General features: G+C 48.8%; 2 protein-coding genes across 2 annotated transcripts in view; one reads left to right on the top strand and one right to left on the bottom strand.

The window, feature by feature from the left end:
- The window catches only part of vwa8 (von Willebrand factor A domain containing 8), a 47,122-nt gene extending 41,608 nt beyond the window's left edge, over positions 1 to 5,514 (top strand). The window contains exons 40-44 of the mRNA XM_067259991.1: positions 691 to 816; positions 2,315 to 2,473; positions 3,765 to 3,863; positions 4,036 to 4,274; positions 4,922 to 5,514. Of these exons, the coding sequence (XP_067116092.1) occupies positions 691 to 816; positions 2,315 to 2,473; positions 3,765 to 3,863; positions 4,036 to 4,274; positions 4,922 to 5,030 (732 nt within the window). The 3' untranslated portion in view covers positions 5,031 to 5,514. The remainder of the gene's footprint in view (positions 1 to 690; positions 817 to 2,314; positions 2,474 to 3,764; positions 3,864 to 4,035; positions 4,275 to 4,921) is intronic.
- A 14,589-nt stretch (positions 5,515 to 20,103) lies between these two features.
- On the bottom strand, positions 20,104 to 25,230 carry rgcc (regulator of cell cycle). The gene is made up of 5 exons (XM_067261075.1): positions 25,060 to 25,230; positions 24,610 to 24,783; positions 21,591 to 21,698; positions 21,086 to 21,148; positions 20,104 to 20,240 (listed from the first exon to the last, which is right to left on the bottom strand). The coding sequence occupies exons 1-5, from the start codon at positions 25,091 to 25,093 to the stop codon at positions 20,233 to 20,235; spliced, it is 387 nt and encodes a 128-aa protein (XP_067117176.1). The 5' UTR covers positions 25,094 to 25,230; the 3' UTR covers positions 20,104 to 20,232.
- Positions 25,231 to 25,235: the final 5 nt, after the last annotated feature.

Here is a 25,235-nt window from a genome sequence, read left to right as displayed (position 1 = left end):
AACGCACACCTCGCCACGGGCCGCAGCTGTACGAACAACGTGTTCTCAGGACGGCGGGACAGAGAGGAGCAGAGAGGGACAGAGAAGGACAGAGAGGGACAGAGAGAGACAGAGAGGGAAAGAGAGAGACAGAGAGGGACAGAGAGAGACAGAGGGACAGAGAGCAGCAGAGAGGGACAGAGAGCAGCAGAGAGGGACAGAGAGCAGCAGAGAGGGACAGAGAGGGACAGAGAGGGACAGAGAGAGACAGAGAGGGACAGAGAGAGACAGAGAGGAGCAGAGAGGGGCAGAGAGGAGCAGAGAGGGACAGAGAGGGACAGAGAGAGACAGAGAGGGACAGAGAGGGACAGAGAGGGACAGAGAGAGACAGAGAGAGACAGAGAGGGACAGAGAGAGACAGAGGGGGACAGAGAGAGACAGAGAGAGACAGAGAGGGACAGAGAGAGACAGAGAGAGACAGAGAGAGACAAAGAGGGACATCTTTTTGTTCTCTTTCCTCTGGGAATGAAGAGAACCAGGGAAAGTGGCAGTGTTCTCCGGCCTCTCCTCCCTCTATTCGCTTTCTTCCCTTTCTCCTCGGGGGAATACATGAATAGAACAAGTGGCTAGAGGAACAAAAGCAGGAAAGAGTTCTTGTTGCAGCTACGTTCGTAACGATGAAGTATGTGTGTGTTTGTGTGTGTTTTTCAGGCCAAGGGGAAGGAGAGACAGTGGCTGAAGAACCAGGCTCTAGGAGAGTTAGACGATGCAAAGATCATAGATGGACTGACTGGAGAGAAGGCTATCTACAAGCGCCGAGGAGAGCTGGACCCAGAGGTGTGTGTATGTGTGTATAGGATGCTGCCAGTGGGAGACTGCACTCCAAAGGTGTGGGATTATTATCACTGAGTTTGTAGTCACCTACAGTGTCGGTTCATTTCACACACACACACATTTTAAACTAGCATACACATGTAAGGCCAGGGATGCTTGTGTTTGTCCCCGGCTGTGAAACAATTCGGTTAGATGTTCAGGGAGATTGACTCGTTAATGTGACTGACTGAATCTGACTCCGATTTAGAAATGTGCAAGTACGTTACCTGTAACCTCGAGCGCTAAACAGTTAAGTTAAAATCGACTTCGAAAGTGTTTGTCTATAACCAGTATTAGCCGTATCAACCCAACTAGATCAAGGTTTTCACCGCCTTAGTGTCATAGATACGTACAAGGAGAACCAGTAACTAAAAATGCACAATGATAGTTTATTATCTAAATAGTAAGATAATCAATACAATAATAATGAAACATACAAAAACATACCTTCGGAGCGATCGTTAACGAAGGTATTCACAATGACACTAGGCGCCCAACGCCCTGGAGCTTGTATAGTAAACACAACTCAAAGTGATTTGTAAATCTTCTCCATATACACCCAAACCTGCATACTAAAATAGGGACACCGGCCATATGAAAGAAAGTTCTTAACGCATACAAATTCTAATTGGACCATTACTCATCATTACTCAAGGCTGCAGTAGACCAAGTGTGACGCCTTTGCTAGATACATGTTACAACATTAAAAGTGTGACTAGAATGGAATACATAAAATGAGAAACAAAATCATATCAAACATGACATTACAAGCTGTTTCGAACTAGGTTTACATGAACACAACTTTGAATGATCATTTCAGAGTCTTCCCCGGTTAACCTTCCTCTTCAGCTGTTGAGACCACCTCTCCAGAGGCGTGTCATTAAGGTGGGACTGTCATTTTGACATCATGACAGTCCCTTTTGTGCAAATCAACGACTGTCCCAGACGAGTGTCTGAGTGACCAGTGACAAAGGGGCTGTATATACAAGCACACACACACACACATAATATATCCAGGTATGGTCCCCACACACACACACACACACTCTCACATGTACTTGTGAATGTTTTGCTTGAACTTATAATGTGATAATAATTGTGATAATATGGTGACCTACAATAAGACCTGAATGACACACAGCCTCAGGCTGTCAGGAAATGTCAGCTTCATGCAGCTAAGTGGGCAGTCTGAATGATGGGCCCAGAAACCCCCAAATCCTGGTTTAGTTACATTTACATTTAGTCATTTAGCAGACGCTCTTATCCAGAGCGACTTACAGTAAGTACAGGGACATTCCCCCGAAGCAAGTAGGGTGAAGTGCCTTGCCCAAGGACACAACGTCAGTTGGCATGACCGGGAATCGAACTGGCAACCTTCGGATTACTAGCCCGATTCCCTCACCGCTCAGCTACCTGACTCCCTAGTTAAGCTAGGATTAAAAACGGTGTTTGTGTTCTGTAGCTGGGCAGCCCACAGCAGAAGGCCAAGCGTCTGCGCGTGCTGGCGGACGTGTCTGGGAGCATGTACCGCTTCAACGGCGTGGACGGGCGGCTGGAGCGCTCCATGGAGGCCGTGTGCATGGTGATGGAAGCTCTGGAGAGCTACGAACACAAGTTCAAGGTCAGACGTCGACCAATTCTCTTTGTTTTGTGTTTTGGTCACAAGCTGTGCACTGTGGGTGTGTGTGTGTGTGTGTGTGTGTGTGGTGTTGTTTAACTACCCTTGAGGGGACAAGAAGTTCCCATAAGCATAATAAACTAAGGCAAAATTAACCTTGTGGTGACATTTTATTGGGCACCACTTCCAGTGCTATTTCTAGACAGTTTTAGTCAGGTTAGGGTTAGAATTAGTGTTAGGGTAAGAATTAGAAGGTTAGGGGTTAGGGATAGCTCGATGTTTTTCATGGGACTGAATTATAAGTCCTCACTAGGATAGTTAAACAAACCCTTCTCGTGTGTGTGTGCGTGTGTGTGTGTGTGTGTGTGTGTATGTGTGTGTGTGTGTGTGTGTGTGTGCGTGTGGAGGTGTTGACTGATGCATTGGCTGTCAGATGATGTCTTTGTTTGCACAGAGTACTGTCATTCCCGAGAAGTACAGTCATTGTGCTGTCCCTTCTTATCTTCACACCTCTCCTCTCTAATCTGCATCCAAAGCTACTGCTTTGAACTGCTAGCACCCTGAAGAGAGAGAGAGGGGGGGGAGAGGGAGAGAAGGAGAGAGTGTTGGTATGGACAGACTTCTTGGCCCCTTGTAGTCATACTACCTGACCCACAGCTCAGCTAATTCGGTGTCATATCACACACACTTTGCTATTGAATGTCAGTGTCGTTGCTACCCATGTCACCTTACTTAGAACTGCACCTGACAACCCTCACAGACTCCTGGGCTTGACATGCAGTCAGGTGTCACCTGATCACAGGCATCTCAGCTAACACGCACACACATACTTACACACACACACGCACACAGCGTGATGACCTGGCTTGATTAGTATTGAGGAGATCAGGAAATCAGGATATGCAGGACAAAGTCTGTATTAAATGTTTTAATACAGGAGGGTCACCACACGCACACACACACACACACACACAGTGGTGAGACCCACAGTCACATAGCTCAGTGTGCACCTATGGATTCCCATATCAGAAATAACCTCCTGATATGACACAGGAATGCAAGCCTGGCCCAGGGATTATGCAACATGTTGACACAACCTTGATTTACGCTTCAGGAGAGGTGTGTGTGAGGGGAAGGGGAGGGGGTGCTGGTTGAAGAAACAGCCGTACTCGTGTTTCATTTCATTTATACCATATACACCGTATATCTGGTGGTTAATATTGTTGTTGTGCATCTCCATTTAGTACAAAATCTCCCTCTCTTACTTTCTCCTGCACCTCCCCCACTCCCTCAGTATGACATCGTCGGCCACTCGGGGGATGGCTACGACATCGAGCTGGTCAGAACCGACAAGGTTCCCAAGAACAACAAGCAGCGCCTCAAGGTTCTCAAGGTAGGTAGGAAGCCCCCCCCCCCCCCCCCCTCTACGTCATCCCTCTCTCCCCCACTCCACCCCTACAACGGTCCCGGGGTCCTTTCCTCACCCCACCCCCCACCCCCCCCCCCCCACGCTCGTTCACCCTCCCCGACGCCTCACCCCTCCGTCTCTCCCCCCGTCCCCCTAGAACATGCACGCCCACTCCCAGTTCTGCATGAGCGGAGACTACACCCTGGAGGGCACCGAGGCGGCCGTCCGGGAGCTGGCGCGCCAGGAGGCCGACGAGCGCTTCGTGGTGGTCCTGAGCGACGCCAACCTGGAGCGCTACGGCATCTCGCCCGAGCGCTTTGCCAGGGCGCTGACCTCCGACCCCCAGGTCAACGCCTTTGCCATCTTCATAGGCTCCCTGGGAGACCAGGCCGAGAGGTAAGGGGGGGGGGGGGACACGTGAGGGGGAGGGTGGTGTGTGTGTGTGTGTGTGTGTGTGTGTGTGTGTGTGTGTGTGTGTGTGTGTTTAGACTGACTGAGGCCATAGCCCTGGCAGGTTAATCCCAGTGTGGAGTGGAGCTTGGTGGTTAAGAAAGCCGGACAAAGAGGGATATGTAGCCTATTCTCTCAAGGACTTCTCGCCCCTCCTCCAGCGCCTCCTCCCCCATCCCTCCAGAGCCCCCAGGCCCCAGGGCTCCTCTCCAGGGCTGTTGTCTGGGGCTCTTACCCCGGCCTGTGTTGCTTCTTGTAAGGCTCTTAAGGAGCCGTGCGCCACACTGTTAGATCGTTATACTGATTTCAATCTGCTTGAGTGTCAGCCTCTAGTTAGAACAGTGGGAGGAGGGAAGGAGAAGTAAAGAAAGAAAAGAGGAACACACGGAAAGAGAGAAGAGTGTGTGTGGGGGGGGGGGGGGGCACAGTCAGGGAAGTCCCTGTTATGTCCCCAAAACTTGTGTGCAAATGAACGGCAGCCATTGTCTCTCTTTCTCTGTTTGGGATCTGGTCAGTAGAAGGTCGCTTCCTGCTCCTAACTGTTTCTACTCCCTCCCCCCCTCCCCCTTTCCCATCTCTCACCCCCATGACAGACTACAGAGAACCCTGCCAGCGGGGAGATCCTTCGTTGCCATGGACACCAAGCAGATCCCCCAAATATTGCAGCAGATATTCACATCCACCATGCTGTCCAGTGCCTGAGACACACGCGCACACTCTCATTCACACATTCAACACGCACGCACACAGACCTACTCGATACAAACTAGCTCAGTCGTGCATAGTGACTTACAGCACACCCGTTGTGTCTTCATTGAACCATATAACATTCTATCATTATATCTCCCAGACCACTTACAAAACGTTGTTTCTGTTAACTGTGAACAGGAGAGTATGAACTACCTGCTAGAATGTCTGTACAGAAGCCCTTGTTTATTTAGAAACAGTTGGAGAGTGCCTAGATACTGCTGCATCCCTGGAAGTGCTTGATAGAAGTGTGTGTCTGTGTGTGTGTGGTAAAGCTACGGATTAACACCCTGTGATGTCGGATGCCTATCCCAGCCCGCTTAGTGACTTCACACACACTGAGGCGTGTCCTGTTCTTGAATTTGTTGAAAATTCTTTCTGTGACGCACACACACAGTGTCAGGCCTGATCAACAACCCTACTTGGTGTGTTTGTGTGTGCGGGGGGGGGGGGGGGGGGGGGGGGGGGGGGGGGGGTGAACGTCGATAGTCCCTCTGTCTCTGAACTTCCTGTGCGTTGTGCCCTCTGACACGCAGGGCGGACAACACTGACGTGGCCCCTGACACACCAACAAACACACAAACACACACCCTCACACACAGGGGGCAAGCGGTGCTAACTTGGCTCCTCTGGAATGCAGGGACTGTGACCGGGGGAACTTCCCACCTGACTGCACACGCTGTTTTAAAGCAGCCGCGGTTGCACAACCCCTTGGTGTGTGCGTGTGCATGTGGCTGTGTGTGTGTGTGTGTGGTATGTGGATGTGTGTGTGTTTGTGTGTTTTCCTGTGCTCCATCTATGTCAACAAGCGCGGCCCTTTCCTTCCTGATGACTGGACCATGTGACGCCTGATGCTCTTCTCAGTCTTGTGAGGAATCTTGGCTCTCATTACAGGACCCCCAGCAACTCTCTCGTCCACACACACACACACACACACACACAGCGTCTTATTCGATTGGCAGAAGTCTGTGCTGCTGGGTAGGATAGAGTTATATGGGTGGCGGGGTTGTGTGTGCAGTATGTGTGGGTGCGCGAGTCTGGCATGTGGGTGGCAACACACGCACACACACACACGCACACACACACACCCTCTCGCCCTCTCTGTTTCCCTCAGCACTGGCAGTCACATGCTGTGTTCACTCCCCTGGAAGCCGAAGGAAATCAATGGCCTGCTCTCTGTCGCTCCCACCCTCTTCCATCGATCCCTTTCTCCTCTCTTCTCCTCTGCTGTGATGGAGGGATGCCCCTGTCTGACCCAATTTACTGTCTCTCCTAATGTACTTACTGTATGCCCTCTGTGTGTGTGGGTGTGTTTTACTGTTTGTGCGAAAGTCTTTTCAAATCAGAAACAAGATGGCCTCCATAAAGATATACGATTGAAAATCGAACAATTTGTATAATTGCTGCTGTTAAATATGTCTTTGTACATGACTGTAGGTTGTGACATGGATTTGCTCTGGAGTTAGCGGAAATGTAATTTATGTGTAACCATTTGAACATAAAGGATCGTTCGATGACTGCACGTGTTCTTTCACATCATGTACTCCGGCGTGTCGAGGTGTGCGATCAGTAATGTGTTGGGACTGGCCGCCGTTTTGGTGGTCGTCGTTCCAGAGCCAACCATGTGCTTCTGAGAATCTGAGGGAGTTCTTAGAAAGCCCCCAGTGTTCCCCTCTGTTCCTGCCTGCTCACTCTTTCCACGCTCCGTCACAGACTCCATTGTTCCTGGTCCAGCTCCATCGCTGCCCCATCTACCCTTTCGTTCATGGCCTAGCTGGTTCAAACCCAAGTCTATTTGAAGCGTGAACTGGTTTATTCCTGCTTCATCCCTGGCCCCGGACCTTTCCCCTAACCTCAGCCTCAGTCTTTTCTCTGGACTGAGGCGTGAACCCCTTCCTAGAGCCCACACCCCTACTACCCTGGCCCCCACCCAAGCCCTCCAACCCTAGCAGTGAACCTCCCGCATGAACCTGCTTACTCCCACTTCTCCATCTTCTACACCTGGTAAGGACGGCAGTGTGGGTCATAATAACTAACGCACACTGAAACCGTCGCGGTCGTAATGCACACCTGCCCATGTTATTTTTAACCCTCTGTGTGGTTCCGGTACAGTGATAGGAAGTCTAGACGTGTGGGATGTCTGCATTCACTGATGCACGCACGTACACACACAAAAACACATACAGGTTTGGTGAGTTACGGAGTCACTTGGTTACAGTGGGGGTATTTTTTGTCTGTGATTCACTTAGCGAACTGTGTTGTTCAGACAAAACACTGAGCTGTTGGAATGTAGCCTGATGACTAGGCCCCTCTACCAGGAGAGTCAACATCAATGGAAATCAAGCTGACGGTTGAGGGTTTCTCTGTGCTGAGCGTGAATGTGTGTGTGTGTGTGTGGGGGACGGGGGGGGGCTAATGGATGCAGATGACTCCCCGTATGAGAAGTGTAGAACCGAGTTAGACTCTTTCTAGGTTGACAGTAATTCTCTCACACACACACACACACAGTGACATCTCTCTAACCCGTGCGCAGCATGCAGTACTGAACCAGAGGGTGACAGCGGGGGGGGCGATTGATCACACTGATTGATCGATGGCTGGTTATCATGGAAACCCAGCGGGTGGGACAGGATAGTTAAAACAACAGGAAGTGTTTGTATAAGGTGACTAGACAAAGGACACAGTGTAGTCTCTGGTTAATATTTTCTGCTACTGTTTGCTGTGAGAGGGTGATTATCTACTGACGCATGGGAAGCCAAAGAAATCCTCTGCATGGATATTATGTAAATACTATGGCTCGACAAGAGGCTGAAATATATGTCTCTCCCTGAGTCACTGTACAGTTTATGTTCCTGTAAATATCATTGTCTTGTAAATGGCAGTGTTCAATTGTGTCCTGAAAACAATCAAAAATAGTTCCAAAAAAGAAATTGCTCAAACCTTTTGTGTCTATCTTATACCACACTGTATACATGCAGTTTAATTGTGATTAGTATTGTATGTACATTCTTCTACATGTGTGCTTCATATGTGCGATTTTATGTGTTTTATGAGCCTCTTTTTGAGAACGTGCTTTGAGTACTGTGTGTGTGTGTGCGCGCACACGTTTGAGAGACAAAGTGTGTGCGGGAGTTTCCTGATTGTAAACTAGCGATAATGACCTCAAGCAACAGGAAACTAGTAAAGTAGGAGGAAGTACTGATGTCACCTATGGCGCACACACACACGGGCCTACAGTACTTACACCAGATGGCGTGGGATCCTGAGAATTGTTTTTTGAGAGAGTTTAGGGAAATCTCACTCAGCTCGGCTCTCGGTAAACAAACGTACACACAAACACACACTGTAGCAGTCTGCATACTCAACCCCCGCCCTGCGGTCGTTCCTATAGAACTCTCCAGCCAGAAGACATCCACCACAGGATTTATGGCTGATTCATTAGGCTATAACAACAGCCAGGCTTTAATAGCCCTACCTAATCACCACCTGAGTTTGTGCGTGTGTGTGTTTGTATGTCTTAAGTATATTTGCTCGTCAGCAGTCCGGTGAACTTCCACTCTGGACCTGACCAGAGGCCGAGGGGCTTATGAGCACACTGCTGATGGCCACATAGATGGTCAGAGTGGCAGAAGCAATGCTGACAGACCCAGTACCCTATGGACCCAGATAATACAACACGGTTTCATCCCATCATTCAGAGCCTACCCAGACCTCGATATGTACTCTTGCATGGAGACAAACAACGTTGTTCACCTCACCCGTCATGGCGTTTTGGCTCATTAGTGGATCTATCTTTCCATCTCTGTCTGCTCTCTCTCACTCCTCTCTCTCTGTCTCTCCCCCCCCCTCTCTCTCTCTCACTCACTCCTCTCTCTCTGTCTCCCCCCCCCCTCTCTCTCTCACTCCTCTCTCTCTGTCTCTCCCCCCCTCTCTCTCTCTCACTCCTCTCTCTCTGTCTCTCCCCCCCTCTCTCTCACTCCTCTCTCTCTGTCTCTCCCCCCCCCCCCTCTCTCTTTCTCTCTGCATGTAGGACCTTGTTTAGCCACGCAGTTAAGGTTTCAGCAGAGTAAGTGATTTGCATATTTGCACCCGGTGGAAAAGCCATTCCGTCTGCTGAGAGGCCGTGGTGGGAAACAACCCAGCGACCACGGAGGCGACGACAAGGAGCACCAATCAGGGGAGAGGAGACGGGCCAACACCCACACACCTTCCAGAGACATGACCTTGCATGGTGTGTGTGTGTCTGTGTCTATGAACACGTAGGCTGTAAAGAGTGTGTGTGTCTGCGTGTTTGTGACACGTGGGAAACTGACTGGCGTTAGCAGTACTCTTATCTCCTCTCAACCGTCGCCCTGAGTGTCCCGGCCACAGACTAGGGGTGATTAGTTTCCTCCCCGTAACTGTAGCTACAGTCATTCTGGGTGGATGCAACTGTACCTTGTCTCTGAATCAGACCCCCTTCACGGTCTGTATGCATCTCCACAGCTCTGCGCCGATGACACCGCTGAGGATGTGGTCTCTTTCTGTTCTGCTGTGGTTGCCCTGTTGGTGTGGACGTGATTACACTGTCTTCCCTGACAACAGCAGAACAGTGTGTGATATATTGCGTCTGTGGTTCTTGGTTCGTTCTCTTGAGTGTGAAACGGTGCTGATTTGAACGCTTTCCTTGGCAACATCAAAACAGCAACAAGCCTCGTCACACGGACACCTAAACAGGGGAAAATGAGAAGCGAATCTTCTTCTGGGTTTTCGCCGCAGCAGCCAGACGTCTTTATCTCTCTGCCTTTCCTTCCCCCCCCCCCCCCCACACACACACACACTCTCTATCTCTCTTCCTCTCCTCTCTCTCCTTTCTCCCATAGGCTCTCCGTCTCTAAGGATTTATGGGGTCAAGCTGGCAAACTTGCCCTCTGGCATGAGAAAGGCTAAGTGTTTGTGAAGCAGTTAACATTGCTCAGGGCAGCAATACCAGGAAGGGGAGCAAGGGGAGCGAGGGGGGGACAACATCAGTGACAGTAGATTCTCAGGGCTTGTACAGTTTGCTGACAGAGACTTCTTCCTCTCCTATGCACCATGATAGACTCCCCATGGCGATCCCAGGGATGAAGACCACAAGAATGTGATCTCTGTAGGCCATTCTCTTGTTTTCAACTCAGTCCCTGCCTGTTTATTGTCATAGCGACAGAGAGTGATGGACAGAGGAAAGTCGTCCCTCCGCTGGTTAACCTTTGTCACTCGTTCGACTTCCCTCTGTGCTGACTGGCTAACTGGATGTGTGACACACACACGCGCGCACACACACAAACACTGATTTGCTTAGCAGATTCTTCTCTTCTGTTTTCCTCACCTCCCTCGCTCTCATTCCTGTCCCCCTCCTTCTCACTTCCTCTGTCTCACAGCCTCCTGTCCAGCTGCTCTCTCTCCTGCTCTACCTCTTTCTCTCTCTCTCTCTCTCTCTCTCTCTCTCTCTCTCTCTCTCTCTCCTGCTCTACCTCCTTTCTCTATCTCCGTCCCTTTCTCTGTCTCTCTGTCATTCTCTCTCTCTTGCTCTCTGTCTCTCTCTGTCTGTCTCTCGCTGGCTGGCTGGCTGGCTGGTTGGCCTTGGCTTTAGTACAGCCAGCTGTGCTCCAGTCTCTCTCTCCAGAATAATCCTAATGCTGCTGATAATGGAGATGAATGTTCAGTCGGAATTCCTCTAATGTGATGGTGAGCTAGCACTTGCACAGAATCCAGTATGTACAAGGTAGCAGAACCACATGGGATTTGTCAGCAGTCTGTTCAGATGCAGGTGGTTGGATAATTAAACCCCTGAAGGATTCCCTGCTGTTTGATCTGAGCCTCGGTGCGTCCCTGATGGCTGAAGCACAGTAGGTAACGTGTAAACAGACTCCTGAATTTCTATGGATAACACACCGATGGAGGTTAGTAGGTAAATGTAGGTTCTGTGGTGTGTGAAGTATGATCCGCGATGGAGCTGTCAGTCAGCAGCGGAAGATCCATCATTTTCTTCAGCATGATGAAAACACTCTCAAACACACACCGCACACACCATACACCCTTGTCCTCCAGATGTCATGCCGACTCTCCACATTCCTCCCAACACGGCCTCCCAAAATGCCACAAAACGGGAACACAGTCTCTTTTTGCGTGTTTGTTGGTTTGTTTGAGAGCATACACGTTTGTATGGTGACCTTTGGTCTACATCCAGGAAGTGTACCAATGAGTTTGGAAAAAACAAGGAAAGAAAGACGTTTTCCTCTTAATTTCCAACCTCTGTTCTGGAAGTCTCCAGAGCATGTCTATAAAAGAACTAACAGTTTTCACATGGCTTCCGCCTCTCTAATCACTATTGATAATGTTATTACACAGGCTATCAGTCCTGAACACTACGCCCAGGGAGTTGGTTAAACAAAAACAGACTTTTCCTCTCTGCTCCTTCCTCAGACAGCCTCCCTAGCTGGCTCTGTCAAAGGCTTCTTTCATGCTAAACCACTCCAGACAGAGAGAGAAGCTAAAAATCCTAATTAGCCTAGCTGTATTTAGTCTTTCCTGCATTTCTGTGGCTAGGGCTGGCCTAATGACTGAAGTAGTTCCGTAAGACTGGCGTGTGCATGTGGATCGACCAGCTCCTAGCTTAACAGTGTGGGAGGCTACAACAGGTTTTTCTCCCATTGATCATATCAAATCGTAAAACTAACAGAATTAGCAGCTGTACACAGTCTAAACCTAACCTAGGGCGACATGTTTAAAATGGATAATCCACTTGAACATCTATCACAGCCTGAATAATACACCACTTCTAGCAGACGTGAATTGCCAGGAACTGGACAACCTTCAATGGCTGTCATCTATTATTCTACCCTCAACCTGTGCCACTCAGCGGTACAAAAGCCAAATCTTTCTCCATAGAGGAAGGTATCTGGCCTGTCAGTCTGGATTAGGCTTTTTGTGTCTTAGTTGAGCTCAGATTAGGCCTCTGATCTGACGGCGCTGGCCTCCACAATGCCCTCCTACGAAGCTGTTCTAACCTCACATCAGCGCCGCAGCAGGTTCACGGGGTGCTCGTGTTAAGTGGCTGGGAGCCAAACAAGATCCCGGAGCGTGCCCATTCTTGTTTTAATGACTCACTCCTTCCTTCCCTCTCTTTCTCTCTCTCTCTCTCTCTCTCTCTCTCTCTTTCTCTCTCTCTCTCTCTCTCTCTCTTTGTCTTTGTCTTTCTCTCTTGCTGTTTATCCATACTAAGATTGAGTTGACAGAAGCATAAAAAGCCTGCAGAGGAGTGATGATAAAGGCTGTAGTAATATGACAGCATATTGTCCCGCCTGTTCAGAGAGACGGGTGAGATGAAGGACACGTGCTGTACGTAATCTCAGGACGCACACACACACATACACACACACGTTCATACATAGGTTTAGGCTCGTTCCCACAGTTGACCTCCTGTCACATTAGTCAAGAGCCTTACATCTGGGCGAGTATGGGCATAGCTACAGAAGAAACCTTCAGAGTTCCCAGTCTACACACACACACACACACACGCATACACACACACTGTGATAAAGGAGTGCAGACACCCCTCCTTTGTCTGCAGGGGGACAGCACTTTGCCTGTTTTCACTGCCTGCCTTTGAGCAGCAATTATCAGGGTAATTTAATTCCCATCAACCCGCCGCCCCCAGATCTGCAGCAGATGAAGGGACAGGGTGTGTGTGTGTAGGAGGGGGGGAGGGGAGTGGGGGCGGGGGTCACCAGGTAAAGAAGTAAAGAGAACGGAGTAAAGAGAACCTCCCCTCTCTCCCCTCTCTCCCTTCTCTCCCTTCTCTCCCATCTCTCCCATCTCTCCCCTCTCTCCCCTCTCTCCCTTCTCTCCCCTCTCTCCCCTCTCTCCCCACTCTCCCCTCTCTCCCTTCTCTCCCCTCTCTCCCTTCTCTCCCCTCTCTCCCCTCCCTGTGCTCCAGGGTCTGAGGAGAATTTGGCCACGCGTGAACCTGGACTAAATGACAGGCTGCTTATCCACCTTTCTAACCTGCCCAGAGGGAGGAATGGAGGGAGGTACAGAGAGGGCCTTGAAAACAAGAACAGAGGGGTTAGAAAATAGTGGCGGGAAAGAGGGGAGTCATAAGGAGAGCAGAAAAGTGAGCAACAAGAATTAGACTGACTGGGGGGGGGGGGCCTAACCTTGACGAAAAGGCAGGAGGGGGATGGAGAGACAAGAAGAGAAGGTGGAGATGTTGAGAGAAGGGGAGGAGAAGAGATAAAAGAGGGGAGGAAGAAGGACAGTTAAAAGCAGACGGCTTGGGAGGAGATGGGTTAGGAGGGGGGCCGACCCCAGTCTGCTAGGTTCACATTGTTGTGACTCTGGCATCTGTTTGGAACTTAATTATTAACAAACTCCTTTGTTCTGATAAAACAACAAACGCCCTACCAGCTGACCGTGTGCATTTGCACGAACATAAGACGGTTGAATAATTCAGCTGAGTAGGTGGTTTCAACATTTGAAAGGACTTCATGCTAGGAAAGAATACAGGATTTGTTTGGAATAGTAATTCTATTTTCTGGTGTGGGGGGGAATTGCGAAAGGGCCGCTTGCTTGAATTTGTGTCTCAAAAATCCACTGATTTATTTGAATAGATATCAGGATTGATATCTCTCTTTCTCTTTCTCACACTTGTACCCTCACTCTCTCACACTTTTAGTCTCTACAAGTCCTTTTAATATCCCTATCTTGTAGGAGTATCTAAGATACCACTGTTCCTAAAATGGCTCCCATTATATTGTTATCTATTCAAATGAGTGCCCTCCCACCGACACTATCTGTCCTCCCACCACACCCTGATAAACAAAAGACAGACATGGAGGACTTACAAACGTATCTGGTACGAAAAAGATGGAGAGAAGTAAATGAAAGACCTCGAGGTGGAGAGGTGTAAAGAGCTAGTGACGGAGGGATGAAGAAAGATGCACAGACGAGAGAGTGAGGCGGAGGAGGGACGGAGAGAGACGAGGAGATCGAATGTTGGCTCTTGGAAGCCAGACAGAGCAGATGGAAGCCAGACAGTCCTGGAGGGAGGGGAGCAGAGGCCACGACTTCACATAGCCTTCTGGGGTCTGCCTTACGCCACATACACACGCAGTCATGAATCTTTAACGCCTCACTTCCTCCTTGGTGTTGATGGGACAGAAGCTGGAGCAGGGATGCGTCATCATTAGAAAAGTTTGAATCATCCAAACATTGATACTGACAGATTGATTCTACTACAGTGTTGTCACAAGACGCGATATGATAATATGATGTTCTGTTGATGTTGGAGGAACCCCAGATGGATTTTCTCACATATAATCTAATGTAGTGGGTCAGATACATTGTATCAAACCCGCAGGCCTGCTGCGGAACAATATTATATGACAAATGTCTGGTTCAATTTCAGTCTATTGTAATTGTTAGGAGCTTTGTGAGGTTTTGGAGCAATAGTAACAGCAAATTGGTCACATTTCATTTGTATTAAGTGGCAGTATTTTGTTTCTGATGTGTCTCACCCCATTGCCAACAGTAACACATTTTGGCAACAGTTGCTGTTAATGTTGCAAAATAATTTGACAAGCCTTAAAATGGCCTCAAGATAACAAATGTTTTTCGCATAACTATAACTTGAGACAGCTTAAAATCATGTTTCAAAATGTCTCCCTCTGTGAAGAAAATCTGTTTTAACAATAAATCGTGAAGCTGATGTCAAGACTCCATCTGTTCGATCAATTTGCCCTTCTTTTGGGAGAGTCATCCCAGTACTGTTACATGGATATAGGGATGGGAGACTCAATAGATCTCACTTTGGCCAGTAGAAATAGAGGATAAGTGTCCCTGCGCCTTCTCATCTCCTTGGTAACTCCATGACCTCTAACCTGGCAACCTGTTCCAGGGAGTTTGGTGTTAGGAACTTGGGGTCGGGGTTAGGAACCTGGGGTCAGGGCTGGGGGTTCCATTTCTTTAAATCATTGGGACCTGGTTCTGTGTCTTTGGGGACACATTTCATACAAATACAAATCCCAGTGGTTTTTATTTGAAAAGATTCTCAGTATGATTTTTTTGCTCTTACTGTGACAGTTACGGCAACTATGTCTGTTTATTTATAGATATTACACAGTGAGACTGACTGACTTACTTCTTAACCGACTGGCCAACCGCCCAAACATCTGTTTGTCTGTCTGTCCAACCAGCCTGCTGACTGACTGAGTCTCTGTTACCAACGTGGAAACGTTGACGTGGAAACCCAGTCAGTGGATCACCTCAGAAAGAGGAAGGCCACACTCTGACATACGCTCACACCACATCCCTGTTTAGATGACTCAATACCCTCAAGTTCACCCAACAAATCGATCGCGATGGTTTCCCACACATTCCTGTTGGTTAGAACGAACAACCATTAACCAGAACTTCAGAAGTGTGGTTAACTAGGTCATGACCACTCCCCCAGTGTGAACAACAACCCCTGTGGATGTTTCTCAGAATGCGTCCAGCGGTCAGTCGGACAGCTGCGTCCAGACTCAGGGGACCCATGGTGGTCTGGACTGGTGCTCTCCACCTAGTCTACAGCGTGACATCATCATGCTCCGGCCTTCCTCCACCCTCATTTGTTGAGTGAGAACAAGTGACGAGAGCATCGAGCCCCTACCGCGACCACAATACGGGGGAACCGAACGAGTGTCAGTGGAAAATGTGTTTCCCCGGAAGAGGTTTGACGGTTGTGAATGGGTCTTTTCAGCTATCTTCTAGCACCTGCTGCTGAGTCCTATTCAACTGGAAACATTCACTCTCATAAATTATCTTCTGAGTCATCTCCAGCACTCCCCCGGTCTGAGCCCGGGCCTCTGGGTGGTCACAGACAAACGCTGTGTGTGTGTGTGGGTGTGCACATGCAATCGTACGTGTCTGTGTGTGGTGAAGTCATGGGACTTGTGAGTGTGAGTTAAGTCCGTTTTGAGGAGTGGTGCAGTCATCGTCATATCTAGAAAAGTGTAGAAACTACGATACGGCAATAGTGAGTTATAAAGTTCATATAAAGTTCAGTCGCAGTATTTTAAACAACATCCTCTGATAATCAAACAAGGGCAACTGTACAATACCACTTAACATAAAATGCATAAAATAAATGTTGACCATATGATTCAGCTTTCAATAATATAGAAAATGACGATTCCCCTTTAAAGTCTAGCCCCAGTAAAGAAAGTGGCAGGGCATTGTCATCTATTGAAAGCTAGGCTTCAGTTTGAGGGTTATTCAGAGCCTCAGGCCACACACACACACACAGACACGCAGGCACACACAATCTGAGCCCCTCCCCCTTGCTCCTTGGACTGCCAAACCTGACATCTGGCCTCCAGTGATCTGGGGACGGAGCAGTAAACGAGCCTGATCATTGGCCCGCAGTGGAGCTCTATCTCCCCATGATGTGGATGTCCACATCTCTGACTGGCCTGAACTGCACCCCAGCTATTCCCAGGAGCTCCATTCCAGGCTCCAATCAGGATTATCCTGGTAACTGGGCTGCCCCTGAAGTCTTGTTGACAAGAACCTGACAGGTTTGGGCTTGTCTCGAGAACATGAGATTGTCACCATCCCTGCCTTATTGCGCCATCTCACCTGCGCTCCAAACTACCTCACCTTCTACCTCAATTGCATGGAGCCTGTTCCACAACGCCGTGTCAGATGCTGTCCATTTCTCTCCAACTGCATGACTGCTTCCTCAATCCCATCCCTCTCTTTCATCCTTCCGTCCTCTCTCTCTCTCTCTCTCTCTCTCTCTCTCTCTCTCTCTCTCTCTCTCTCTCTCTCCCTCTATGTCTCTCTCTCTCTCCCTATCTCTCTCTCTCCACCCCTCCCCTTCCCATGCCTCTGCCTGTCCAATGTTCCCACACTTCCAGCCCAGTGTGCCTGGTCGTGGCTCTGGCCAGGTCCTGGGTCTCCTGCCAAACCCAGCACTGGCTCCTCCTGCACTGGCCCAAAAAGGTGCTTCCCGGTGCCAAGTAGGAGAGGAGTTGTTCCAGAGGAACAATACCATTGCACCAACACATTTCACGTTGCCCCTGCCAACCTCCCTGCTTCCCTGGCACAGAACAATGAGGACAGGTGGGCTCTGTCTGTGATACGGTGGGCTCTGCCCCCACGGGCACGGGCTTCTGCCAACTGTACTAAAGATACAGAGTGGATATGAGCTCTGTGCCAGTTTCCTGCTGCCAGATGAATGTGCCTGGCGGATGGGGCCTGACTCTTGGCTGGACAGTGAGACAGACACACTGACTGGGCCTGGGATGGGCTGGACAGACGCCTGGACAGAGGCCTGGACAGATGCCTGGACAGAGGCCGGGACAGAGGCCTGGACAGAGGCCTGGACAGAGGCCTGGACAGAGGCCTGGACAGAGGCCTGGACAGACGCCGGGACAGACGCCGGGACAGAGGCCGGGACAGAGGCCTGGACAGAGGCCTGGACAGAGGCCTGGACAGAGGCCGGGACAGAGGCCTGGACAGAAGCCTGGACAGAGGCCGGGACAGAGGCCGGGACAGAGGCCTGGACAGAGGCCGGGACAGAGGCCTGGACAGAAGCCTGGACAGAGGCCGGGACAGAGGCCTGGACAGAGGCCGGGACAGAGGCCTGGACAGAGGCCGGGACAGAGGCCGGGACAGAGGCCTGGACAGACGCCGGGACAGAGGCCTGGACAGAGGCCTGGACAGAGGCCTGGACAGACGCCGGGACAGAGGCCGGGACAGAGGCCTGGACAGAAGCCTGGACAGAGGCCGGGACAGAGGCCTGGACAGAAGCCTGGACAGAGGCCGGGACAGAGGCCTGGACAGAGGCCGGGACAGAGGCCTGGACAGACGCCGGGACAGAGGCCTGGACAGAAGCCTGGACAGATGCCTGGACAGAGGCCTGGACAGAGGCCTGGACAGAGGCCGGGACAGAGGCCTGGACAGAAGCCTGGACAGAAGCCTGGACAGAAGCCTGGACAGAGGCCTGGGCAGAAGCCGGGACAGATGTGAATGACAGAGCAAGTTTTCCAAATGATGGGGCTTTCATCCTCTGAGTGACTGTTGACCATGTCTGATGGTACATTTTATATGTGAAATAATACATGTGGGGTTGGAAGGCTGAAGTCTTGTATCAATAGTAAATGTATCCTGTCTTCATTCTCTCCGAACATACATTCTCTCCTGGCCTGCACCTGCTCTCTTGGCAACATGGTGTCCACAGAGAGGACTGGTTTGCTTCCAACCTCTGACCCCTAGAGCCCCCAGTAGCAGACCTGGTTGGACCACCACACCTGCCGTCCTGGTAACGAGGGGTCATCCCTGGCTGATAGCCTGGCCTGGAAATAGACCCTGGGTGGTGGTGGGGGGTGGGGTGTTATACAACAAAAATCCTGCTTTGTTGAGTGGTTGAGTAATGACTCCATGAGTCATGGGATCTGTAATGTCTATTTTTGTGTGTGTGTGTGTGTCAATCACGTTGCTGTCATGTGCATAGTCACCATCGGTGTCACACACTCTCTCTCTCTCTCTCTCTCTCTCTCTCTCTCTCTGACTGCACCTTACTGCACCTTCTGTCAAAACTACATGAAAAGGCTTCACATTCCCGACAGTAGATGGCCAGTCATTCGTAGACCCAGCCCAAGCCAAAACGTCATGAAACAGCAGATTATCCCTTTAACGGAGATGTGCTGACTTTGTCCGGCTGAATGCTGGCTCCAGCAGAGGCCGCGGAGGAAGAGGTCAGGACAGGGATAGAATCAGTGACAGCAGTGACACATGGACACAGTCACCCACAGGAAAGGACAGGGACCAAGGATGTGGGGGACAGTGGAGTGACGGGGGGGGGGGGGGGGGGGGGTGAGGGAGGGGGAGGGAGGGAGGGCGCATGACCAGTACACCACTGAGGTGACGAGGTGGATAGGAACCAGCTGCCCACAGTCAGACAACTTTCTCAATCTCAAGACAGGGAGTCAGCAACATTGTTGTCTTAAATTTGTTCATTTAGTTGAATACTCCTGATGTCGGAGATACTGACGGGACTGTGTTGTGCGAGCCATGTGCTACTGTAAATCCAGGAGCTACTCTGTGCTACTGTGCATGTATTCTTCTTTCTGACCCTTCCTCTTGTAATATGTCACAGTATTTTGAAGTAGTGTCATGCAGCTGTGGGTTGCCAGGTTGAAGGTGTTAATAATCCAACCTCCTGTTAGGTGACAGAGAAACCAGTCAAGAACAAAAATAAAGACAAGGGGTCGTTTTAAAAGATCCATAGAAAATATTCATTTTTTTAATCAATTTTAATTCATAATATCGTCTCTGGTAGCTGTATTAAATACATTGTTTTACCGTCCAGTAAATTATGATTTAAGTTCACATTCGTTAGAAGCATGAAACCAGCAGTCAACGAGTCTCCAGCCCAAATCTTAATCTGTCCATAGAAGCTTTTTAATACCAAAGCAATATAATTTGGAGCAATCATTATTTACATAAAATACAAAAATATATTTCACAAAAAAAGTATTACTGATAAATGTACAATAACCAGCTCTATAAAAATTACAAATATACTTCTATAAAAAAAAAGCTATTTTTAAATACTCTTCCAGCTCAAGTTTTGATTAAAGTAGCACAGCCTTATGTGTGTGTTAGTGATGGAGCAGACATTGTCACAATGACTGTTAATGACGTCCTTTGCTTCTCTCCTTTGCTATCCTGCTTTACCTTTTCACCATCACTAGTTACAGATACATAGCCAATGGTTGTTCCTCTTGAATCGTTGAATTACTCCAAACACCTTGAGTATTCTGTATGCATACAGACTAATGCTGCGTTAGTGTGGAGGGGGAGAAGGCAAGGAGGGGAGGAAGGGATGTGGGGAGGAGGAGAGGGACGATCCTGACAGGACAGTGATTCGGACTACAGGAGGAGATGAGTTTCGGTCTTGCTGTGGGATTCAGAGTTACGTGGTCGCCATGGCAGCTGGTGTGCCAAATCCAGCTGTATCAGGGCGAGAAGGAGGGGATTTGGGAGGCTGGCGGCTGGTGGGGAGGGTGGGGAGGGTGGGTGAAGTCCAGACAGATGCCCCGCTCCCTCATGGCTACACTCCAAGACGGGTCTGTGTGTTAGCGTCTCCGTGTCACATGCCTGTAGGGAAAGACAGACTGGGGGTTAGCTGTGGACTCACTGTCTCCCTCCTTGTCAGAATCCAGTTCTATTCTGAGCAGGGTTTTTACTGTCCAGTCATCGTAAACACCACGGCTCCAATAAAGCTGCCTGACTGACTGGTGACTGACTGACTGGTTTCGATTTTACAGGGACTGGTTGTCCACCTACAAGCACTGAGGGACACTTTTACCCAACACAGACACAGGTGCAATCTCTTTAATGTTGACCTCTTCCTCATTGCCAATCCCATTCCACTTTTAACATTTCGACTTGACACTCCATCCCAGGTTTTCTGCACGCACACATTCCAGCACATCTGATACAAGTTCTAACACCCTGCAGTGCTGTCATAAAGAAGTGGTCCAAAACAAATAAACTATGCTATGTTGGTCTGTACCCACAGCATTCTAGAGACTACTTCAGCTCTCCTTACGCTGTTACATAGGCTGCAACAGGTTAGTAACTGTGGGTGTGTGTCTGTCAGGATTTTACAACATGAGTGACAGCTGAGTAGGATATGTTCCCGTTCCCTCCACGGTGCCCCTGTAAGCCCCTGGATCCCCCGGTGCATCCCTCCCTGCCCCCCAGCCCCCCAGCCCCCCTAGTCCCAGCCCCAAGCCCAATAACCCTCTCTATAGCGAACCACTTATGGTTTCCTAGAACCAGTCAAGTGTGACAGCCCTCACGTCGCTTTAGAACTGGTCGTTAGCATAGGTGGCACTACAAAGAACAAGCACGCCTGGTGATCCTGTCCAATGGGCAGTGCCAGGGGGGCAGGTGGTCATATATCACGGACCGGTCAGCTCGGTGGGATTAACACTTACTCGCTAATGTTTTGTCAAGGTCGGCAATGAAGTCCTCCAGTTCTTTAGTGTCTCCCAGTTTGGCTGCAAATACAACAGACAGCGTTATTAAAAGTTGTTACTAGGTGACCATGATTGAACAGCTTACAACAGCTAAGGGATGTTATTATTCCTATTAAAAAAACAACACACAACATTGAAATGTGCACCTAAAAGGTGACCTTTCACATCGTAAGTTGAACCTATCTTAAGTTTTGGCATTCGAACTGTGTTCAATCATCCTCTTCCATGGCTATTTCTAGTCATAGTCATTCTGCTGAAGCATTGATCTCTGGTACAGCTTGTCATTATCAGTCAAACGGAGAAAAACTTTGCATACAGAAAGGCAAACAAAGACCCGATTTGTTTGCGCGTGTGTGTCCATGTCTGTGCATGTCTGCGTGCGATTGTGTGAGTGTATGTGCGTGTGAGCATGCACACGTGTCTGTGTGTGTCGTAGCCATGAGGGATGACGAGCGGCGCTCACCTTTTGGTGACATGAGAGCGGGAGAGGTGGGGGTGGGGGAGAAGACTGTGGGGGAGTTGAGCCTCTCATCGCTGAAGCTGAAACTGTTTCTGTTAAGGGATTCTGCACCTGAGAAAGACAGAGAGAAAAACGGGGGTGGAGGAAAGAGAAATACTTATTTAAAGACTATTCAGCCTGTTTTGGTGTCGACCGCAAGGTTCACTACAACAGGCGTCAGTGTATTGCCACAGAAACACGTGCGGCAGGTTGTCTGTGTCAATGGAACAGGATGGGTGTGTGTACTCAATGCATACCCCCATAATAACAACCTTCCTGTTTCTACACACACACACTTACGCGCTTAACTTTGAGTCAAAACTATTTTTGTGCCCTTTCCTCAACCTGGAAGTGTCACATGGACTTCTATGGAAGTCATGGGAAAATGTCTCAATTCTAGATGTTTCTATTTCAGTAAGAGCAACACATTATGGCATTTTGAGAGGCAAGACAGCACCGCTTCCTCCCCTGGTCCTCAGTTTGGTTTCAAACGTATAAAACTCTGGGTCTTTCCCTCTGTTAGTCCCTCACTCCCTCCACTGTTCTCCGCCAGAAAGCTGTTGGATTGTTGCATAAGAGACATAATGAACACTTTGATGCAGCCAAATCACAGTTCAAGCACCCACACAGTAAGACACGTTCTGTTGTTTTAAGTTCCGGAAAGGGGTGGTGGAAAAATAAGTTTCAAATAAGAGAAGCACCATGTGTAAAATCGAGGAGGAGTTCAGCTCAGCTTAGCCCGCAGTCTGGAGAGACTTTTCTCTGACGTGGCTCAGTGATGAACGTCTTTGTAAACCTGAAATGGTTTGGTATGGATGGTATGCTGTCAGGCAATTGAGTTTGTGAGTGTAAAGAGAGTGTGCATGGAGTAAAAACAGATTATACAGAAACAGATAGTCTCTTTTGGCCCCCCATCCCCCCCTCACCTCTATCTCTCCCTCTTTGTGCCGAACGACTGACAGAGTGCTTCTGATGTACACCACTTACCTACAGTGGTCTAGCCTCTGACGACCTCAACTGCTGTCGTTCACACATGCATACAAACACACACACACACACCCTGTAGCCACACACACGCTCCCTGCAGCCACGGTGTGTGATGATAAGCATCCCTGTTTGACTTGGAACGAGAAACCTCTCATTTCTCAAGCAGACGATGGCTTTCAGTCGGCGTGCTGGCCACGCTAGCTGGTCTGTGGGGCGGCTCACCGCCTCACTATCTCTCCCCCCGTCTCTCCCCCTATCTCTCAACCCTATCTCTCTCGTTGTCTCTCTCACCGTCTTTCTTTCTCTCCAACTGTCTCTCTCCCTGTCTCAGCCTTTCCTCCCATTATATCTCTCCCTCTCCCCCCCCCCCCCCTCTCTCTCTCTCTCTCTCTCTCTCACACACACACACAAACTTACATTGGGGAGCATATCTAAGACTTCGGCACCCTGCTTTCTTCACCCCTTCAGCCATCCATCCATCCATCATCAACACAATAGCTCCTTTTTGCATGGGTCTAGAAGCCTCCTCAATGGACTGCCATGGAGAGGACAGGCCTCACACAGGAATTTGATCTGTCTCGTTCCTCGCCCACAACCACTCTCATTATTTTCAGCCACATATCACATAGTGCGACTGTTTTTCTCCTGAGTAATCTCTACAGTACTCCTTGACTGCATTGCATGCGTTTTATTGCTGTAATTTGGATTTTTAACTCTGTGTGGGAACATGTGAAACAATATAATACACTTGTATCCCTATTTTTTTTTTCTTCTACTTTTTTCTTTTTTATGGCTTCATTGGACAGAGACCATTAGAAATCGTCAGGAAATGTGTGTGTGTGTGTGTGTGTGTGAGAGAGAGATAGATAGATAGAGAGAGAGAGAGAGAGAGAGAGAGAGAGAGAGAGAGAGAGAGAGAGAGAGAGAGAGAGAGAGAGAGAGAGAGAGAGAGAGAGAGAGAGAGAGAGAGAGAGAGAGAGAGAGAGAGAGGAAGACATGCAGAAACGGCCTAGGCCGGTGCATGTGAGCCTGTATGGTTTGCGCCCATACCCAGTGAGCTACTGGGGTTCTCTGTATATTCCCCTAGTTTTAAAGTTATTATCAAATGATGTACCCTTTAAAAAAAAATGTGTCACTACATTTTTGCCATTTGAGAAGTAAAAACATAACAGTGTAACTACAAGGAAAAAAGGAGAAAAAATTATTGCATCTCTTCTACATATTGTATCTATTTCTAAGACTACATTTTGAGCACAGTTCCCGATGGACCGGGCACTTAAACCTCCTTAAACTATTCAGTAGTCCCGGGATTCTAGAACATGCAGAACTCTTCAGCACTCTTCACATCTTCCTTTGGAGACCCCAACCCACTCGCATGTGGCTGGGAAATTAAAGCGCTGTCCTCAGGGGGGACCAGTGGAGCATATATGTGTGTGAGTGTGTCTGTGTGTGTGTGTGGGTGTGTCTGTGTGTGTGTGTGGGTGCGTGAGACTATATGTTGGTTAGCGACAATGAGGCCCGGAGTCAGTTTCAGTGTATGGAATGGTAATACACATTCTGTGGACCAGGAAACTGTACAGTGAGCTTTATGACAATAAAACCTTAGACAGCCACAGAGTCATGGCAGGCTTTCAATATGGGGGCTCGTTTGCCAAGTATGCCCCTGTAGTTAACCCCAAGATCTCTAGACTCGGATCAAGCCTGTGTGTATGTGTTTGAATGTGTGTGTGTGTGTGTGTGTGTTTGTGCAAGCTCCTGTTTAGCTGTCCAGCAGACCAAGACAAACCTTTACAAAGATATCTTCCTGCTGACGTTGCAACCTTCCCACTAGCTAAACAGCATAGTCATGAAAATAAGTGCATTCTGGATACAAGTGTTAAGTGTGCAGCTATGGAAAAGTGGTGCTGACACCATTAAATTATTTTTGGAACCTGGGGACCCTGACATTGGATGGTGATGCCCAGTTGATAAGCCCAGAAAGGGAAGGTTTTCTTACTTTCTGAGTCACTGATGCCACTGTCACTGACACTCGCGCTGCTTCTCCTCTTCATGGTCTTCAGATGCTCGTCGTATCGAAAGTGTCTCTTCTCCACCGGTGACGTGAAATCCTCGATCACTGCGTCAAACTCACCGAGCACGTCACTCAGATCGTCTTCCTCAGTGAACTTGCCTGAAATTATAATGATTCAGGTAAAGAAATAGTCCAGTGTATACAAATCATTTAGGTTATAATTTATTTTTAAATTTAGTGCCTATATCTGCCATTAAAAAGGGCGGGCGGCATATTGTATGTCCTGCTGAATTAAGAAAATACAAAAATATTCGAATAGGCTAGTTCTGTGTTATAAAATTCCTAAATAGGTGTCTTGGAAGTTATTTCCAGCACTGTTTAGTGTTCACTGTCCACATTTCATTACATAGATGATGACAAGGCTTAAAAACTTACCTTTGCTTCGAGACTTCAGTTGAGGAGACTTCATAGTTGTTTCTCTATTAATGTTGTTGTTTTTATTCAGGTTTATCCAATATTCACTCGAAGATAAAATAAATCTCCGCGTTATGTCCAAGGATACAGTCCCTCTTATAATTAGTGGGTCTTGACTTCAAAACACTGCCTCTAAA

Source organism: Osmerus mordax, chromosome 2 (assembly GCF_038355195.1).
Source record: "Osmerus mordax isolate fOsmMor3 chromosome 2, fOsmMor3.pri, whole genome shotgun sequence".
In the NCBI taxonomy this organism is placed as follows: Eukaryota; Metazoa; Chordata; class Actinopteri; order Osmeriformes; family Osmeridae; genus Osmerus; species Osmerus mordax.
The sequence above is the reverse complement of the archived record's forward strand: the minus strand, read 5'-3'. Positions and strand labels throughout refer to the sequence as shown.

Excerpts from the sequence above, each read along its gene's own strand:
- rgcc (XM_067261075.1), bottom strand. The coding sequence starts at position 25,093 with ATGAAGTCTCCTCAACTGAAGTCTCGAAGCAAAG. Across the intron at positions 24,784-25,059 it reads ACTGAAGTCTCGAAGCAAAG|GCAAGTTCACTGAGGAAGAC; the intron begins GTAAGTTTTTAA and ends TTATAATTTCAG. Across the intron at positions 21,149-21,590 it reads CGCTCTCATGTCACCAAAAG|CCAAACTGGGAGACACTAAA; the intron begins GTGAGCGCCGCT and ends TTGTATTTGCAG.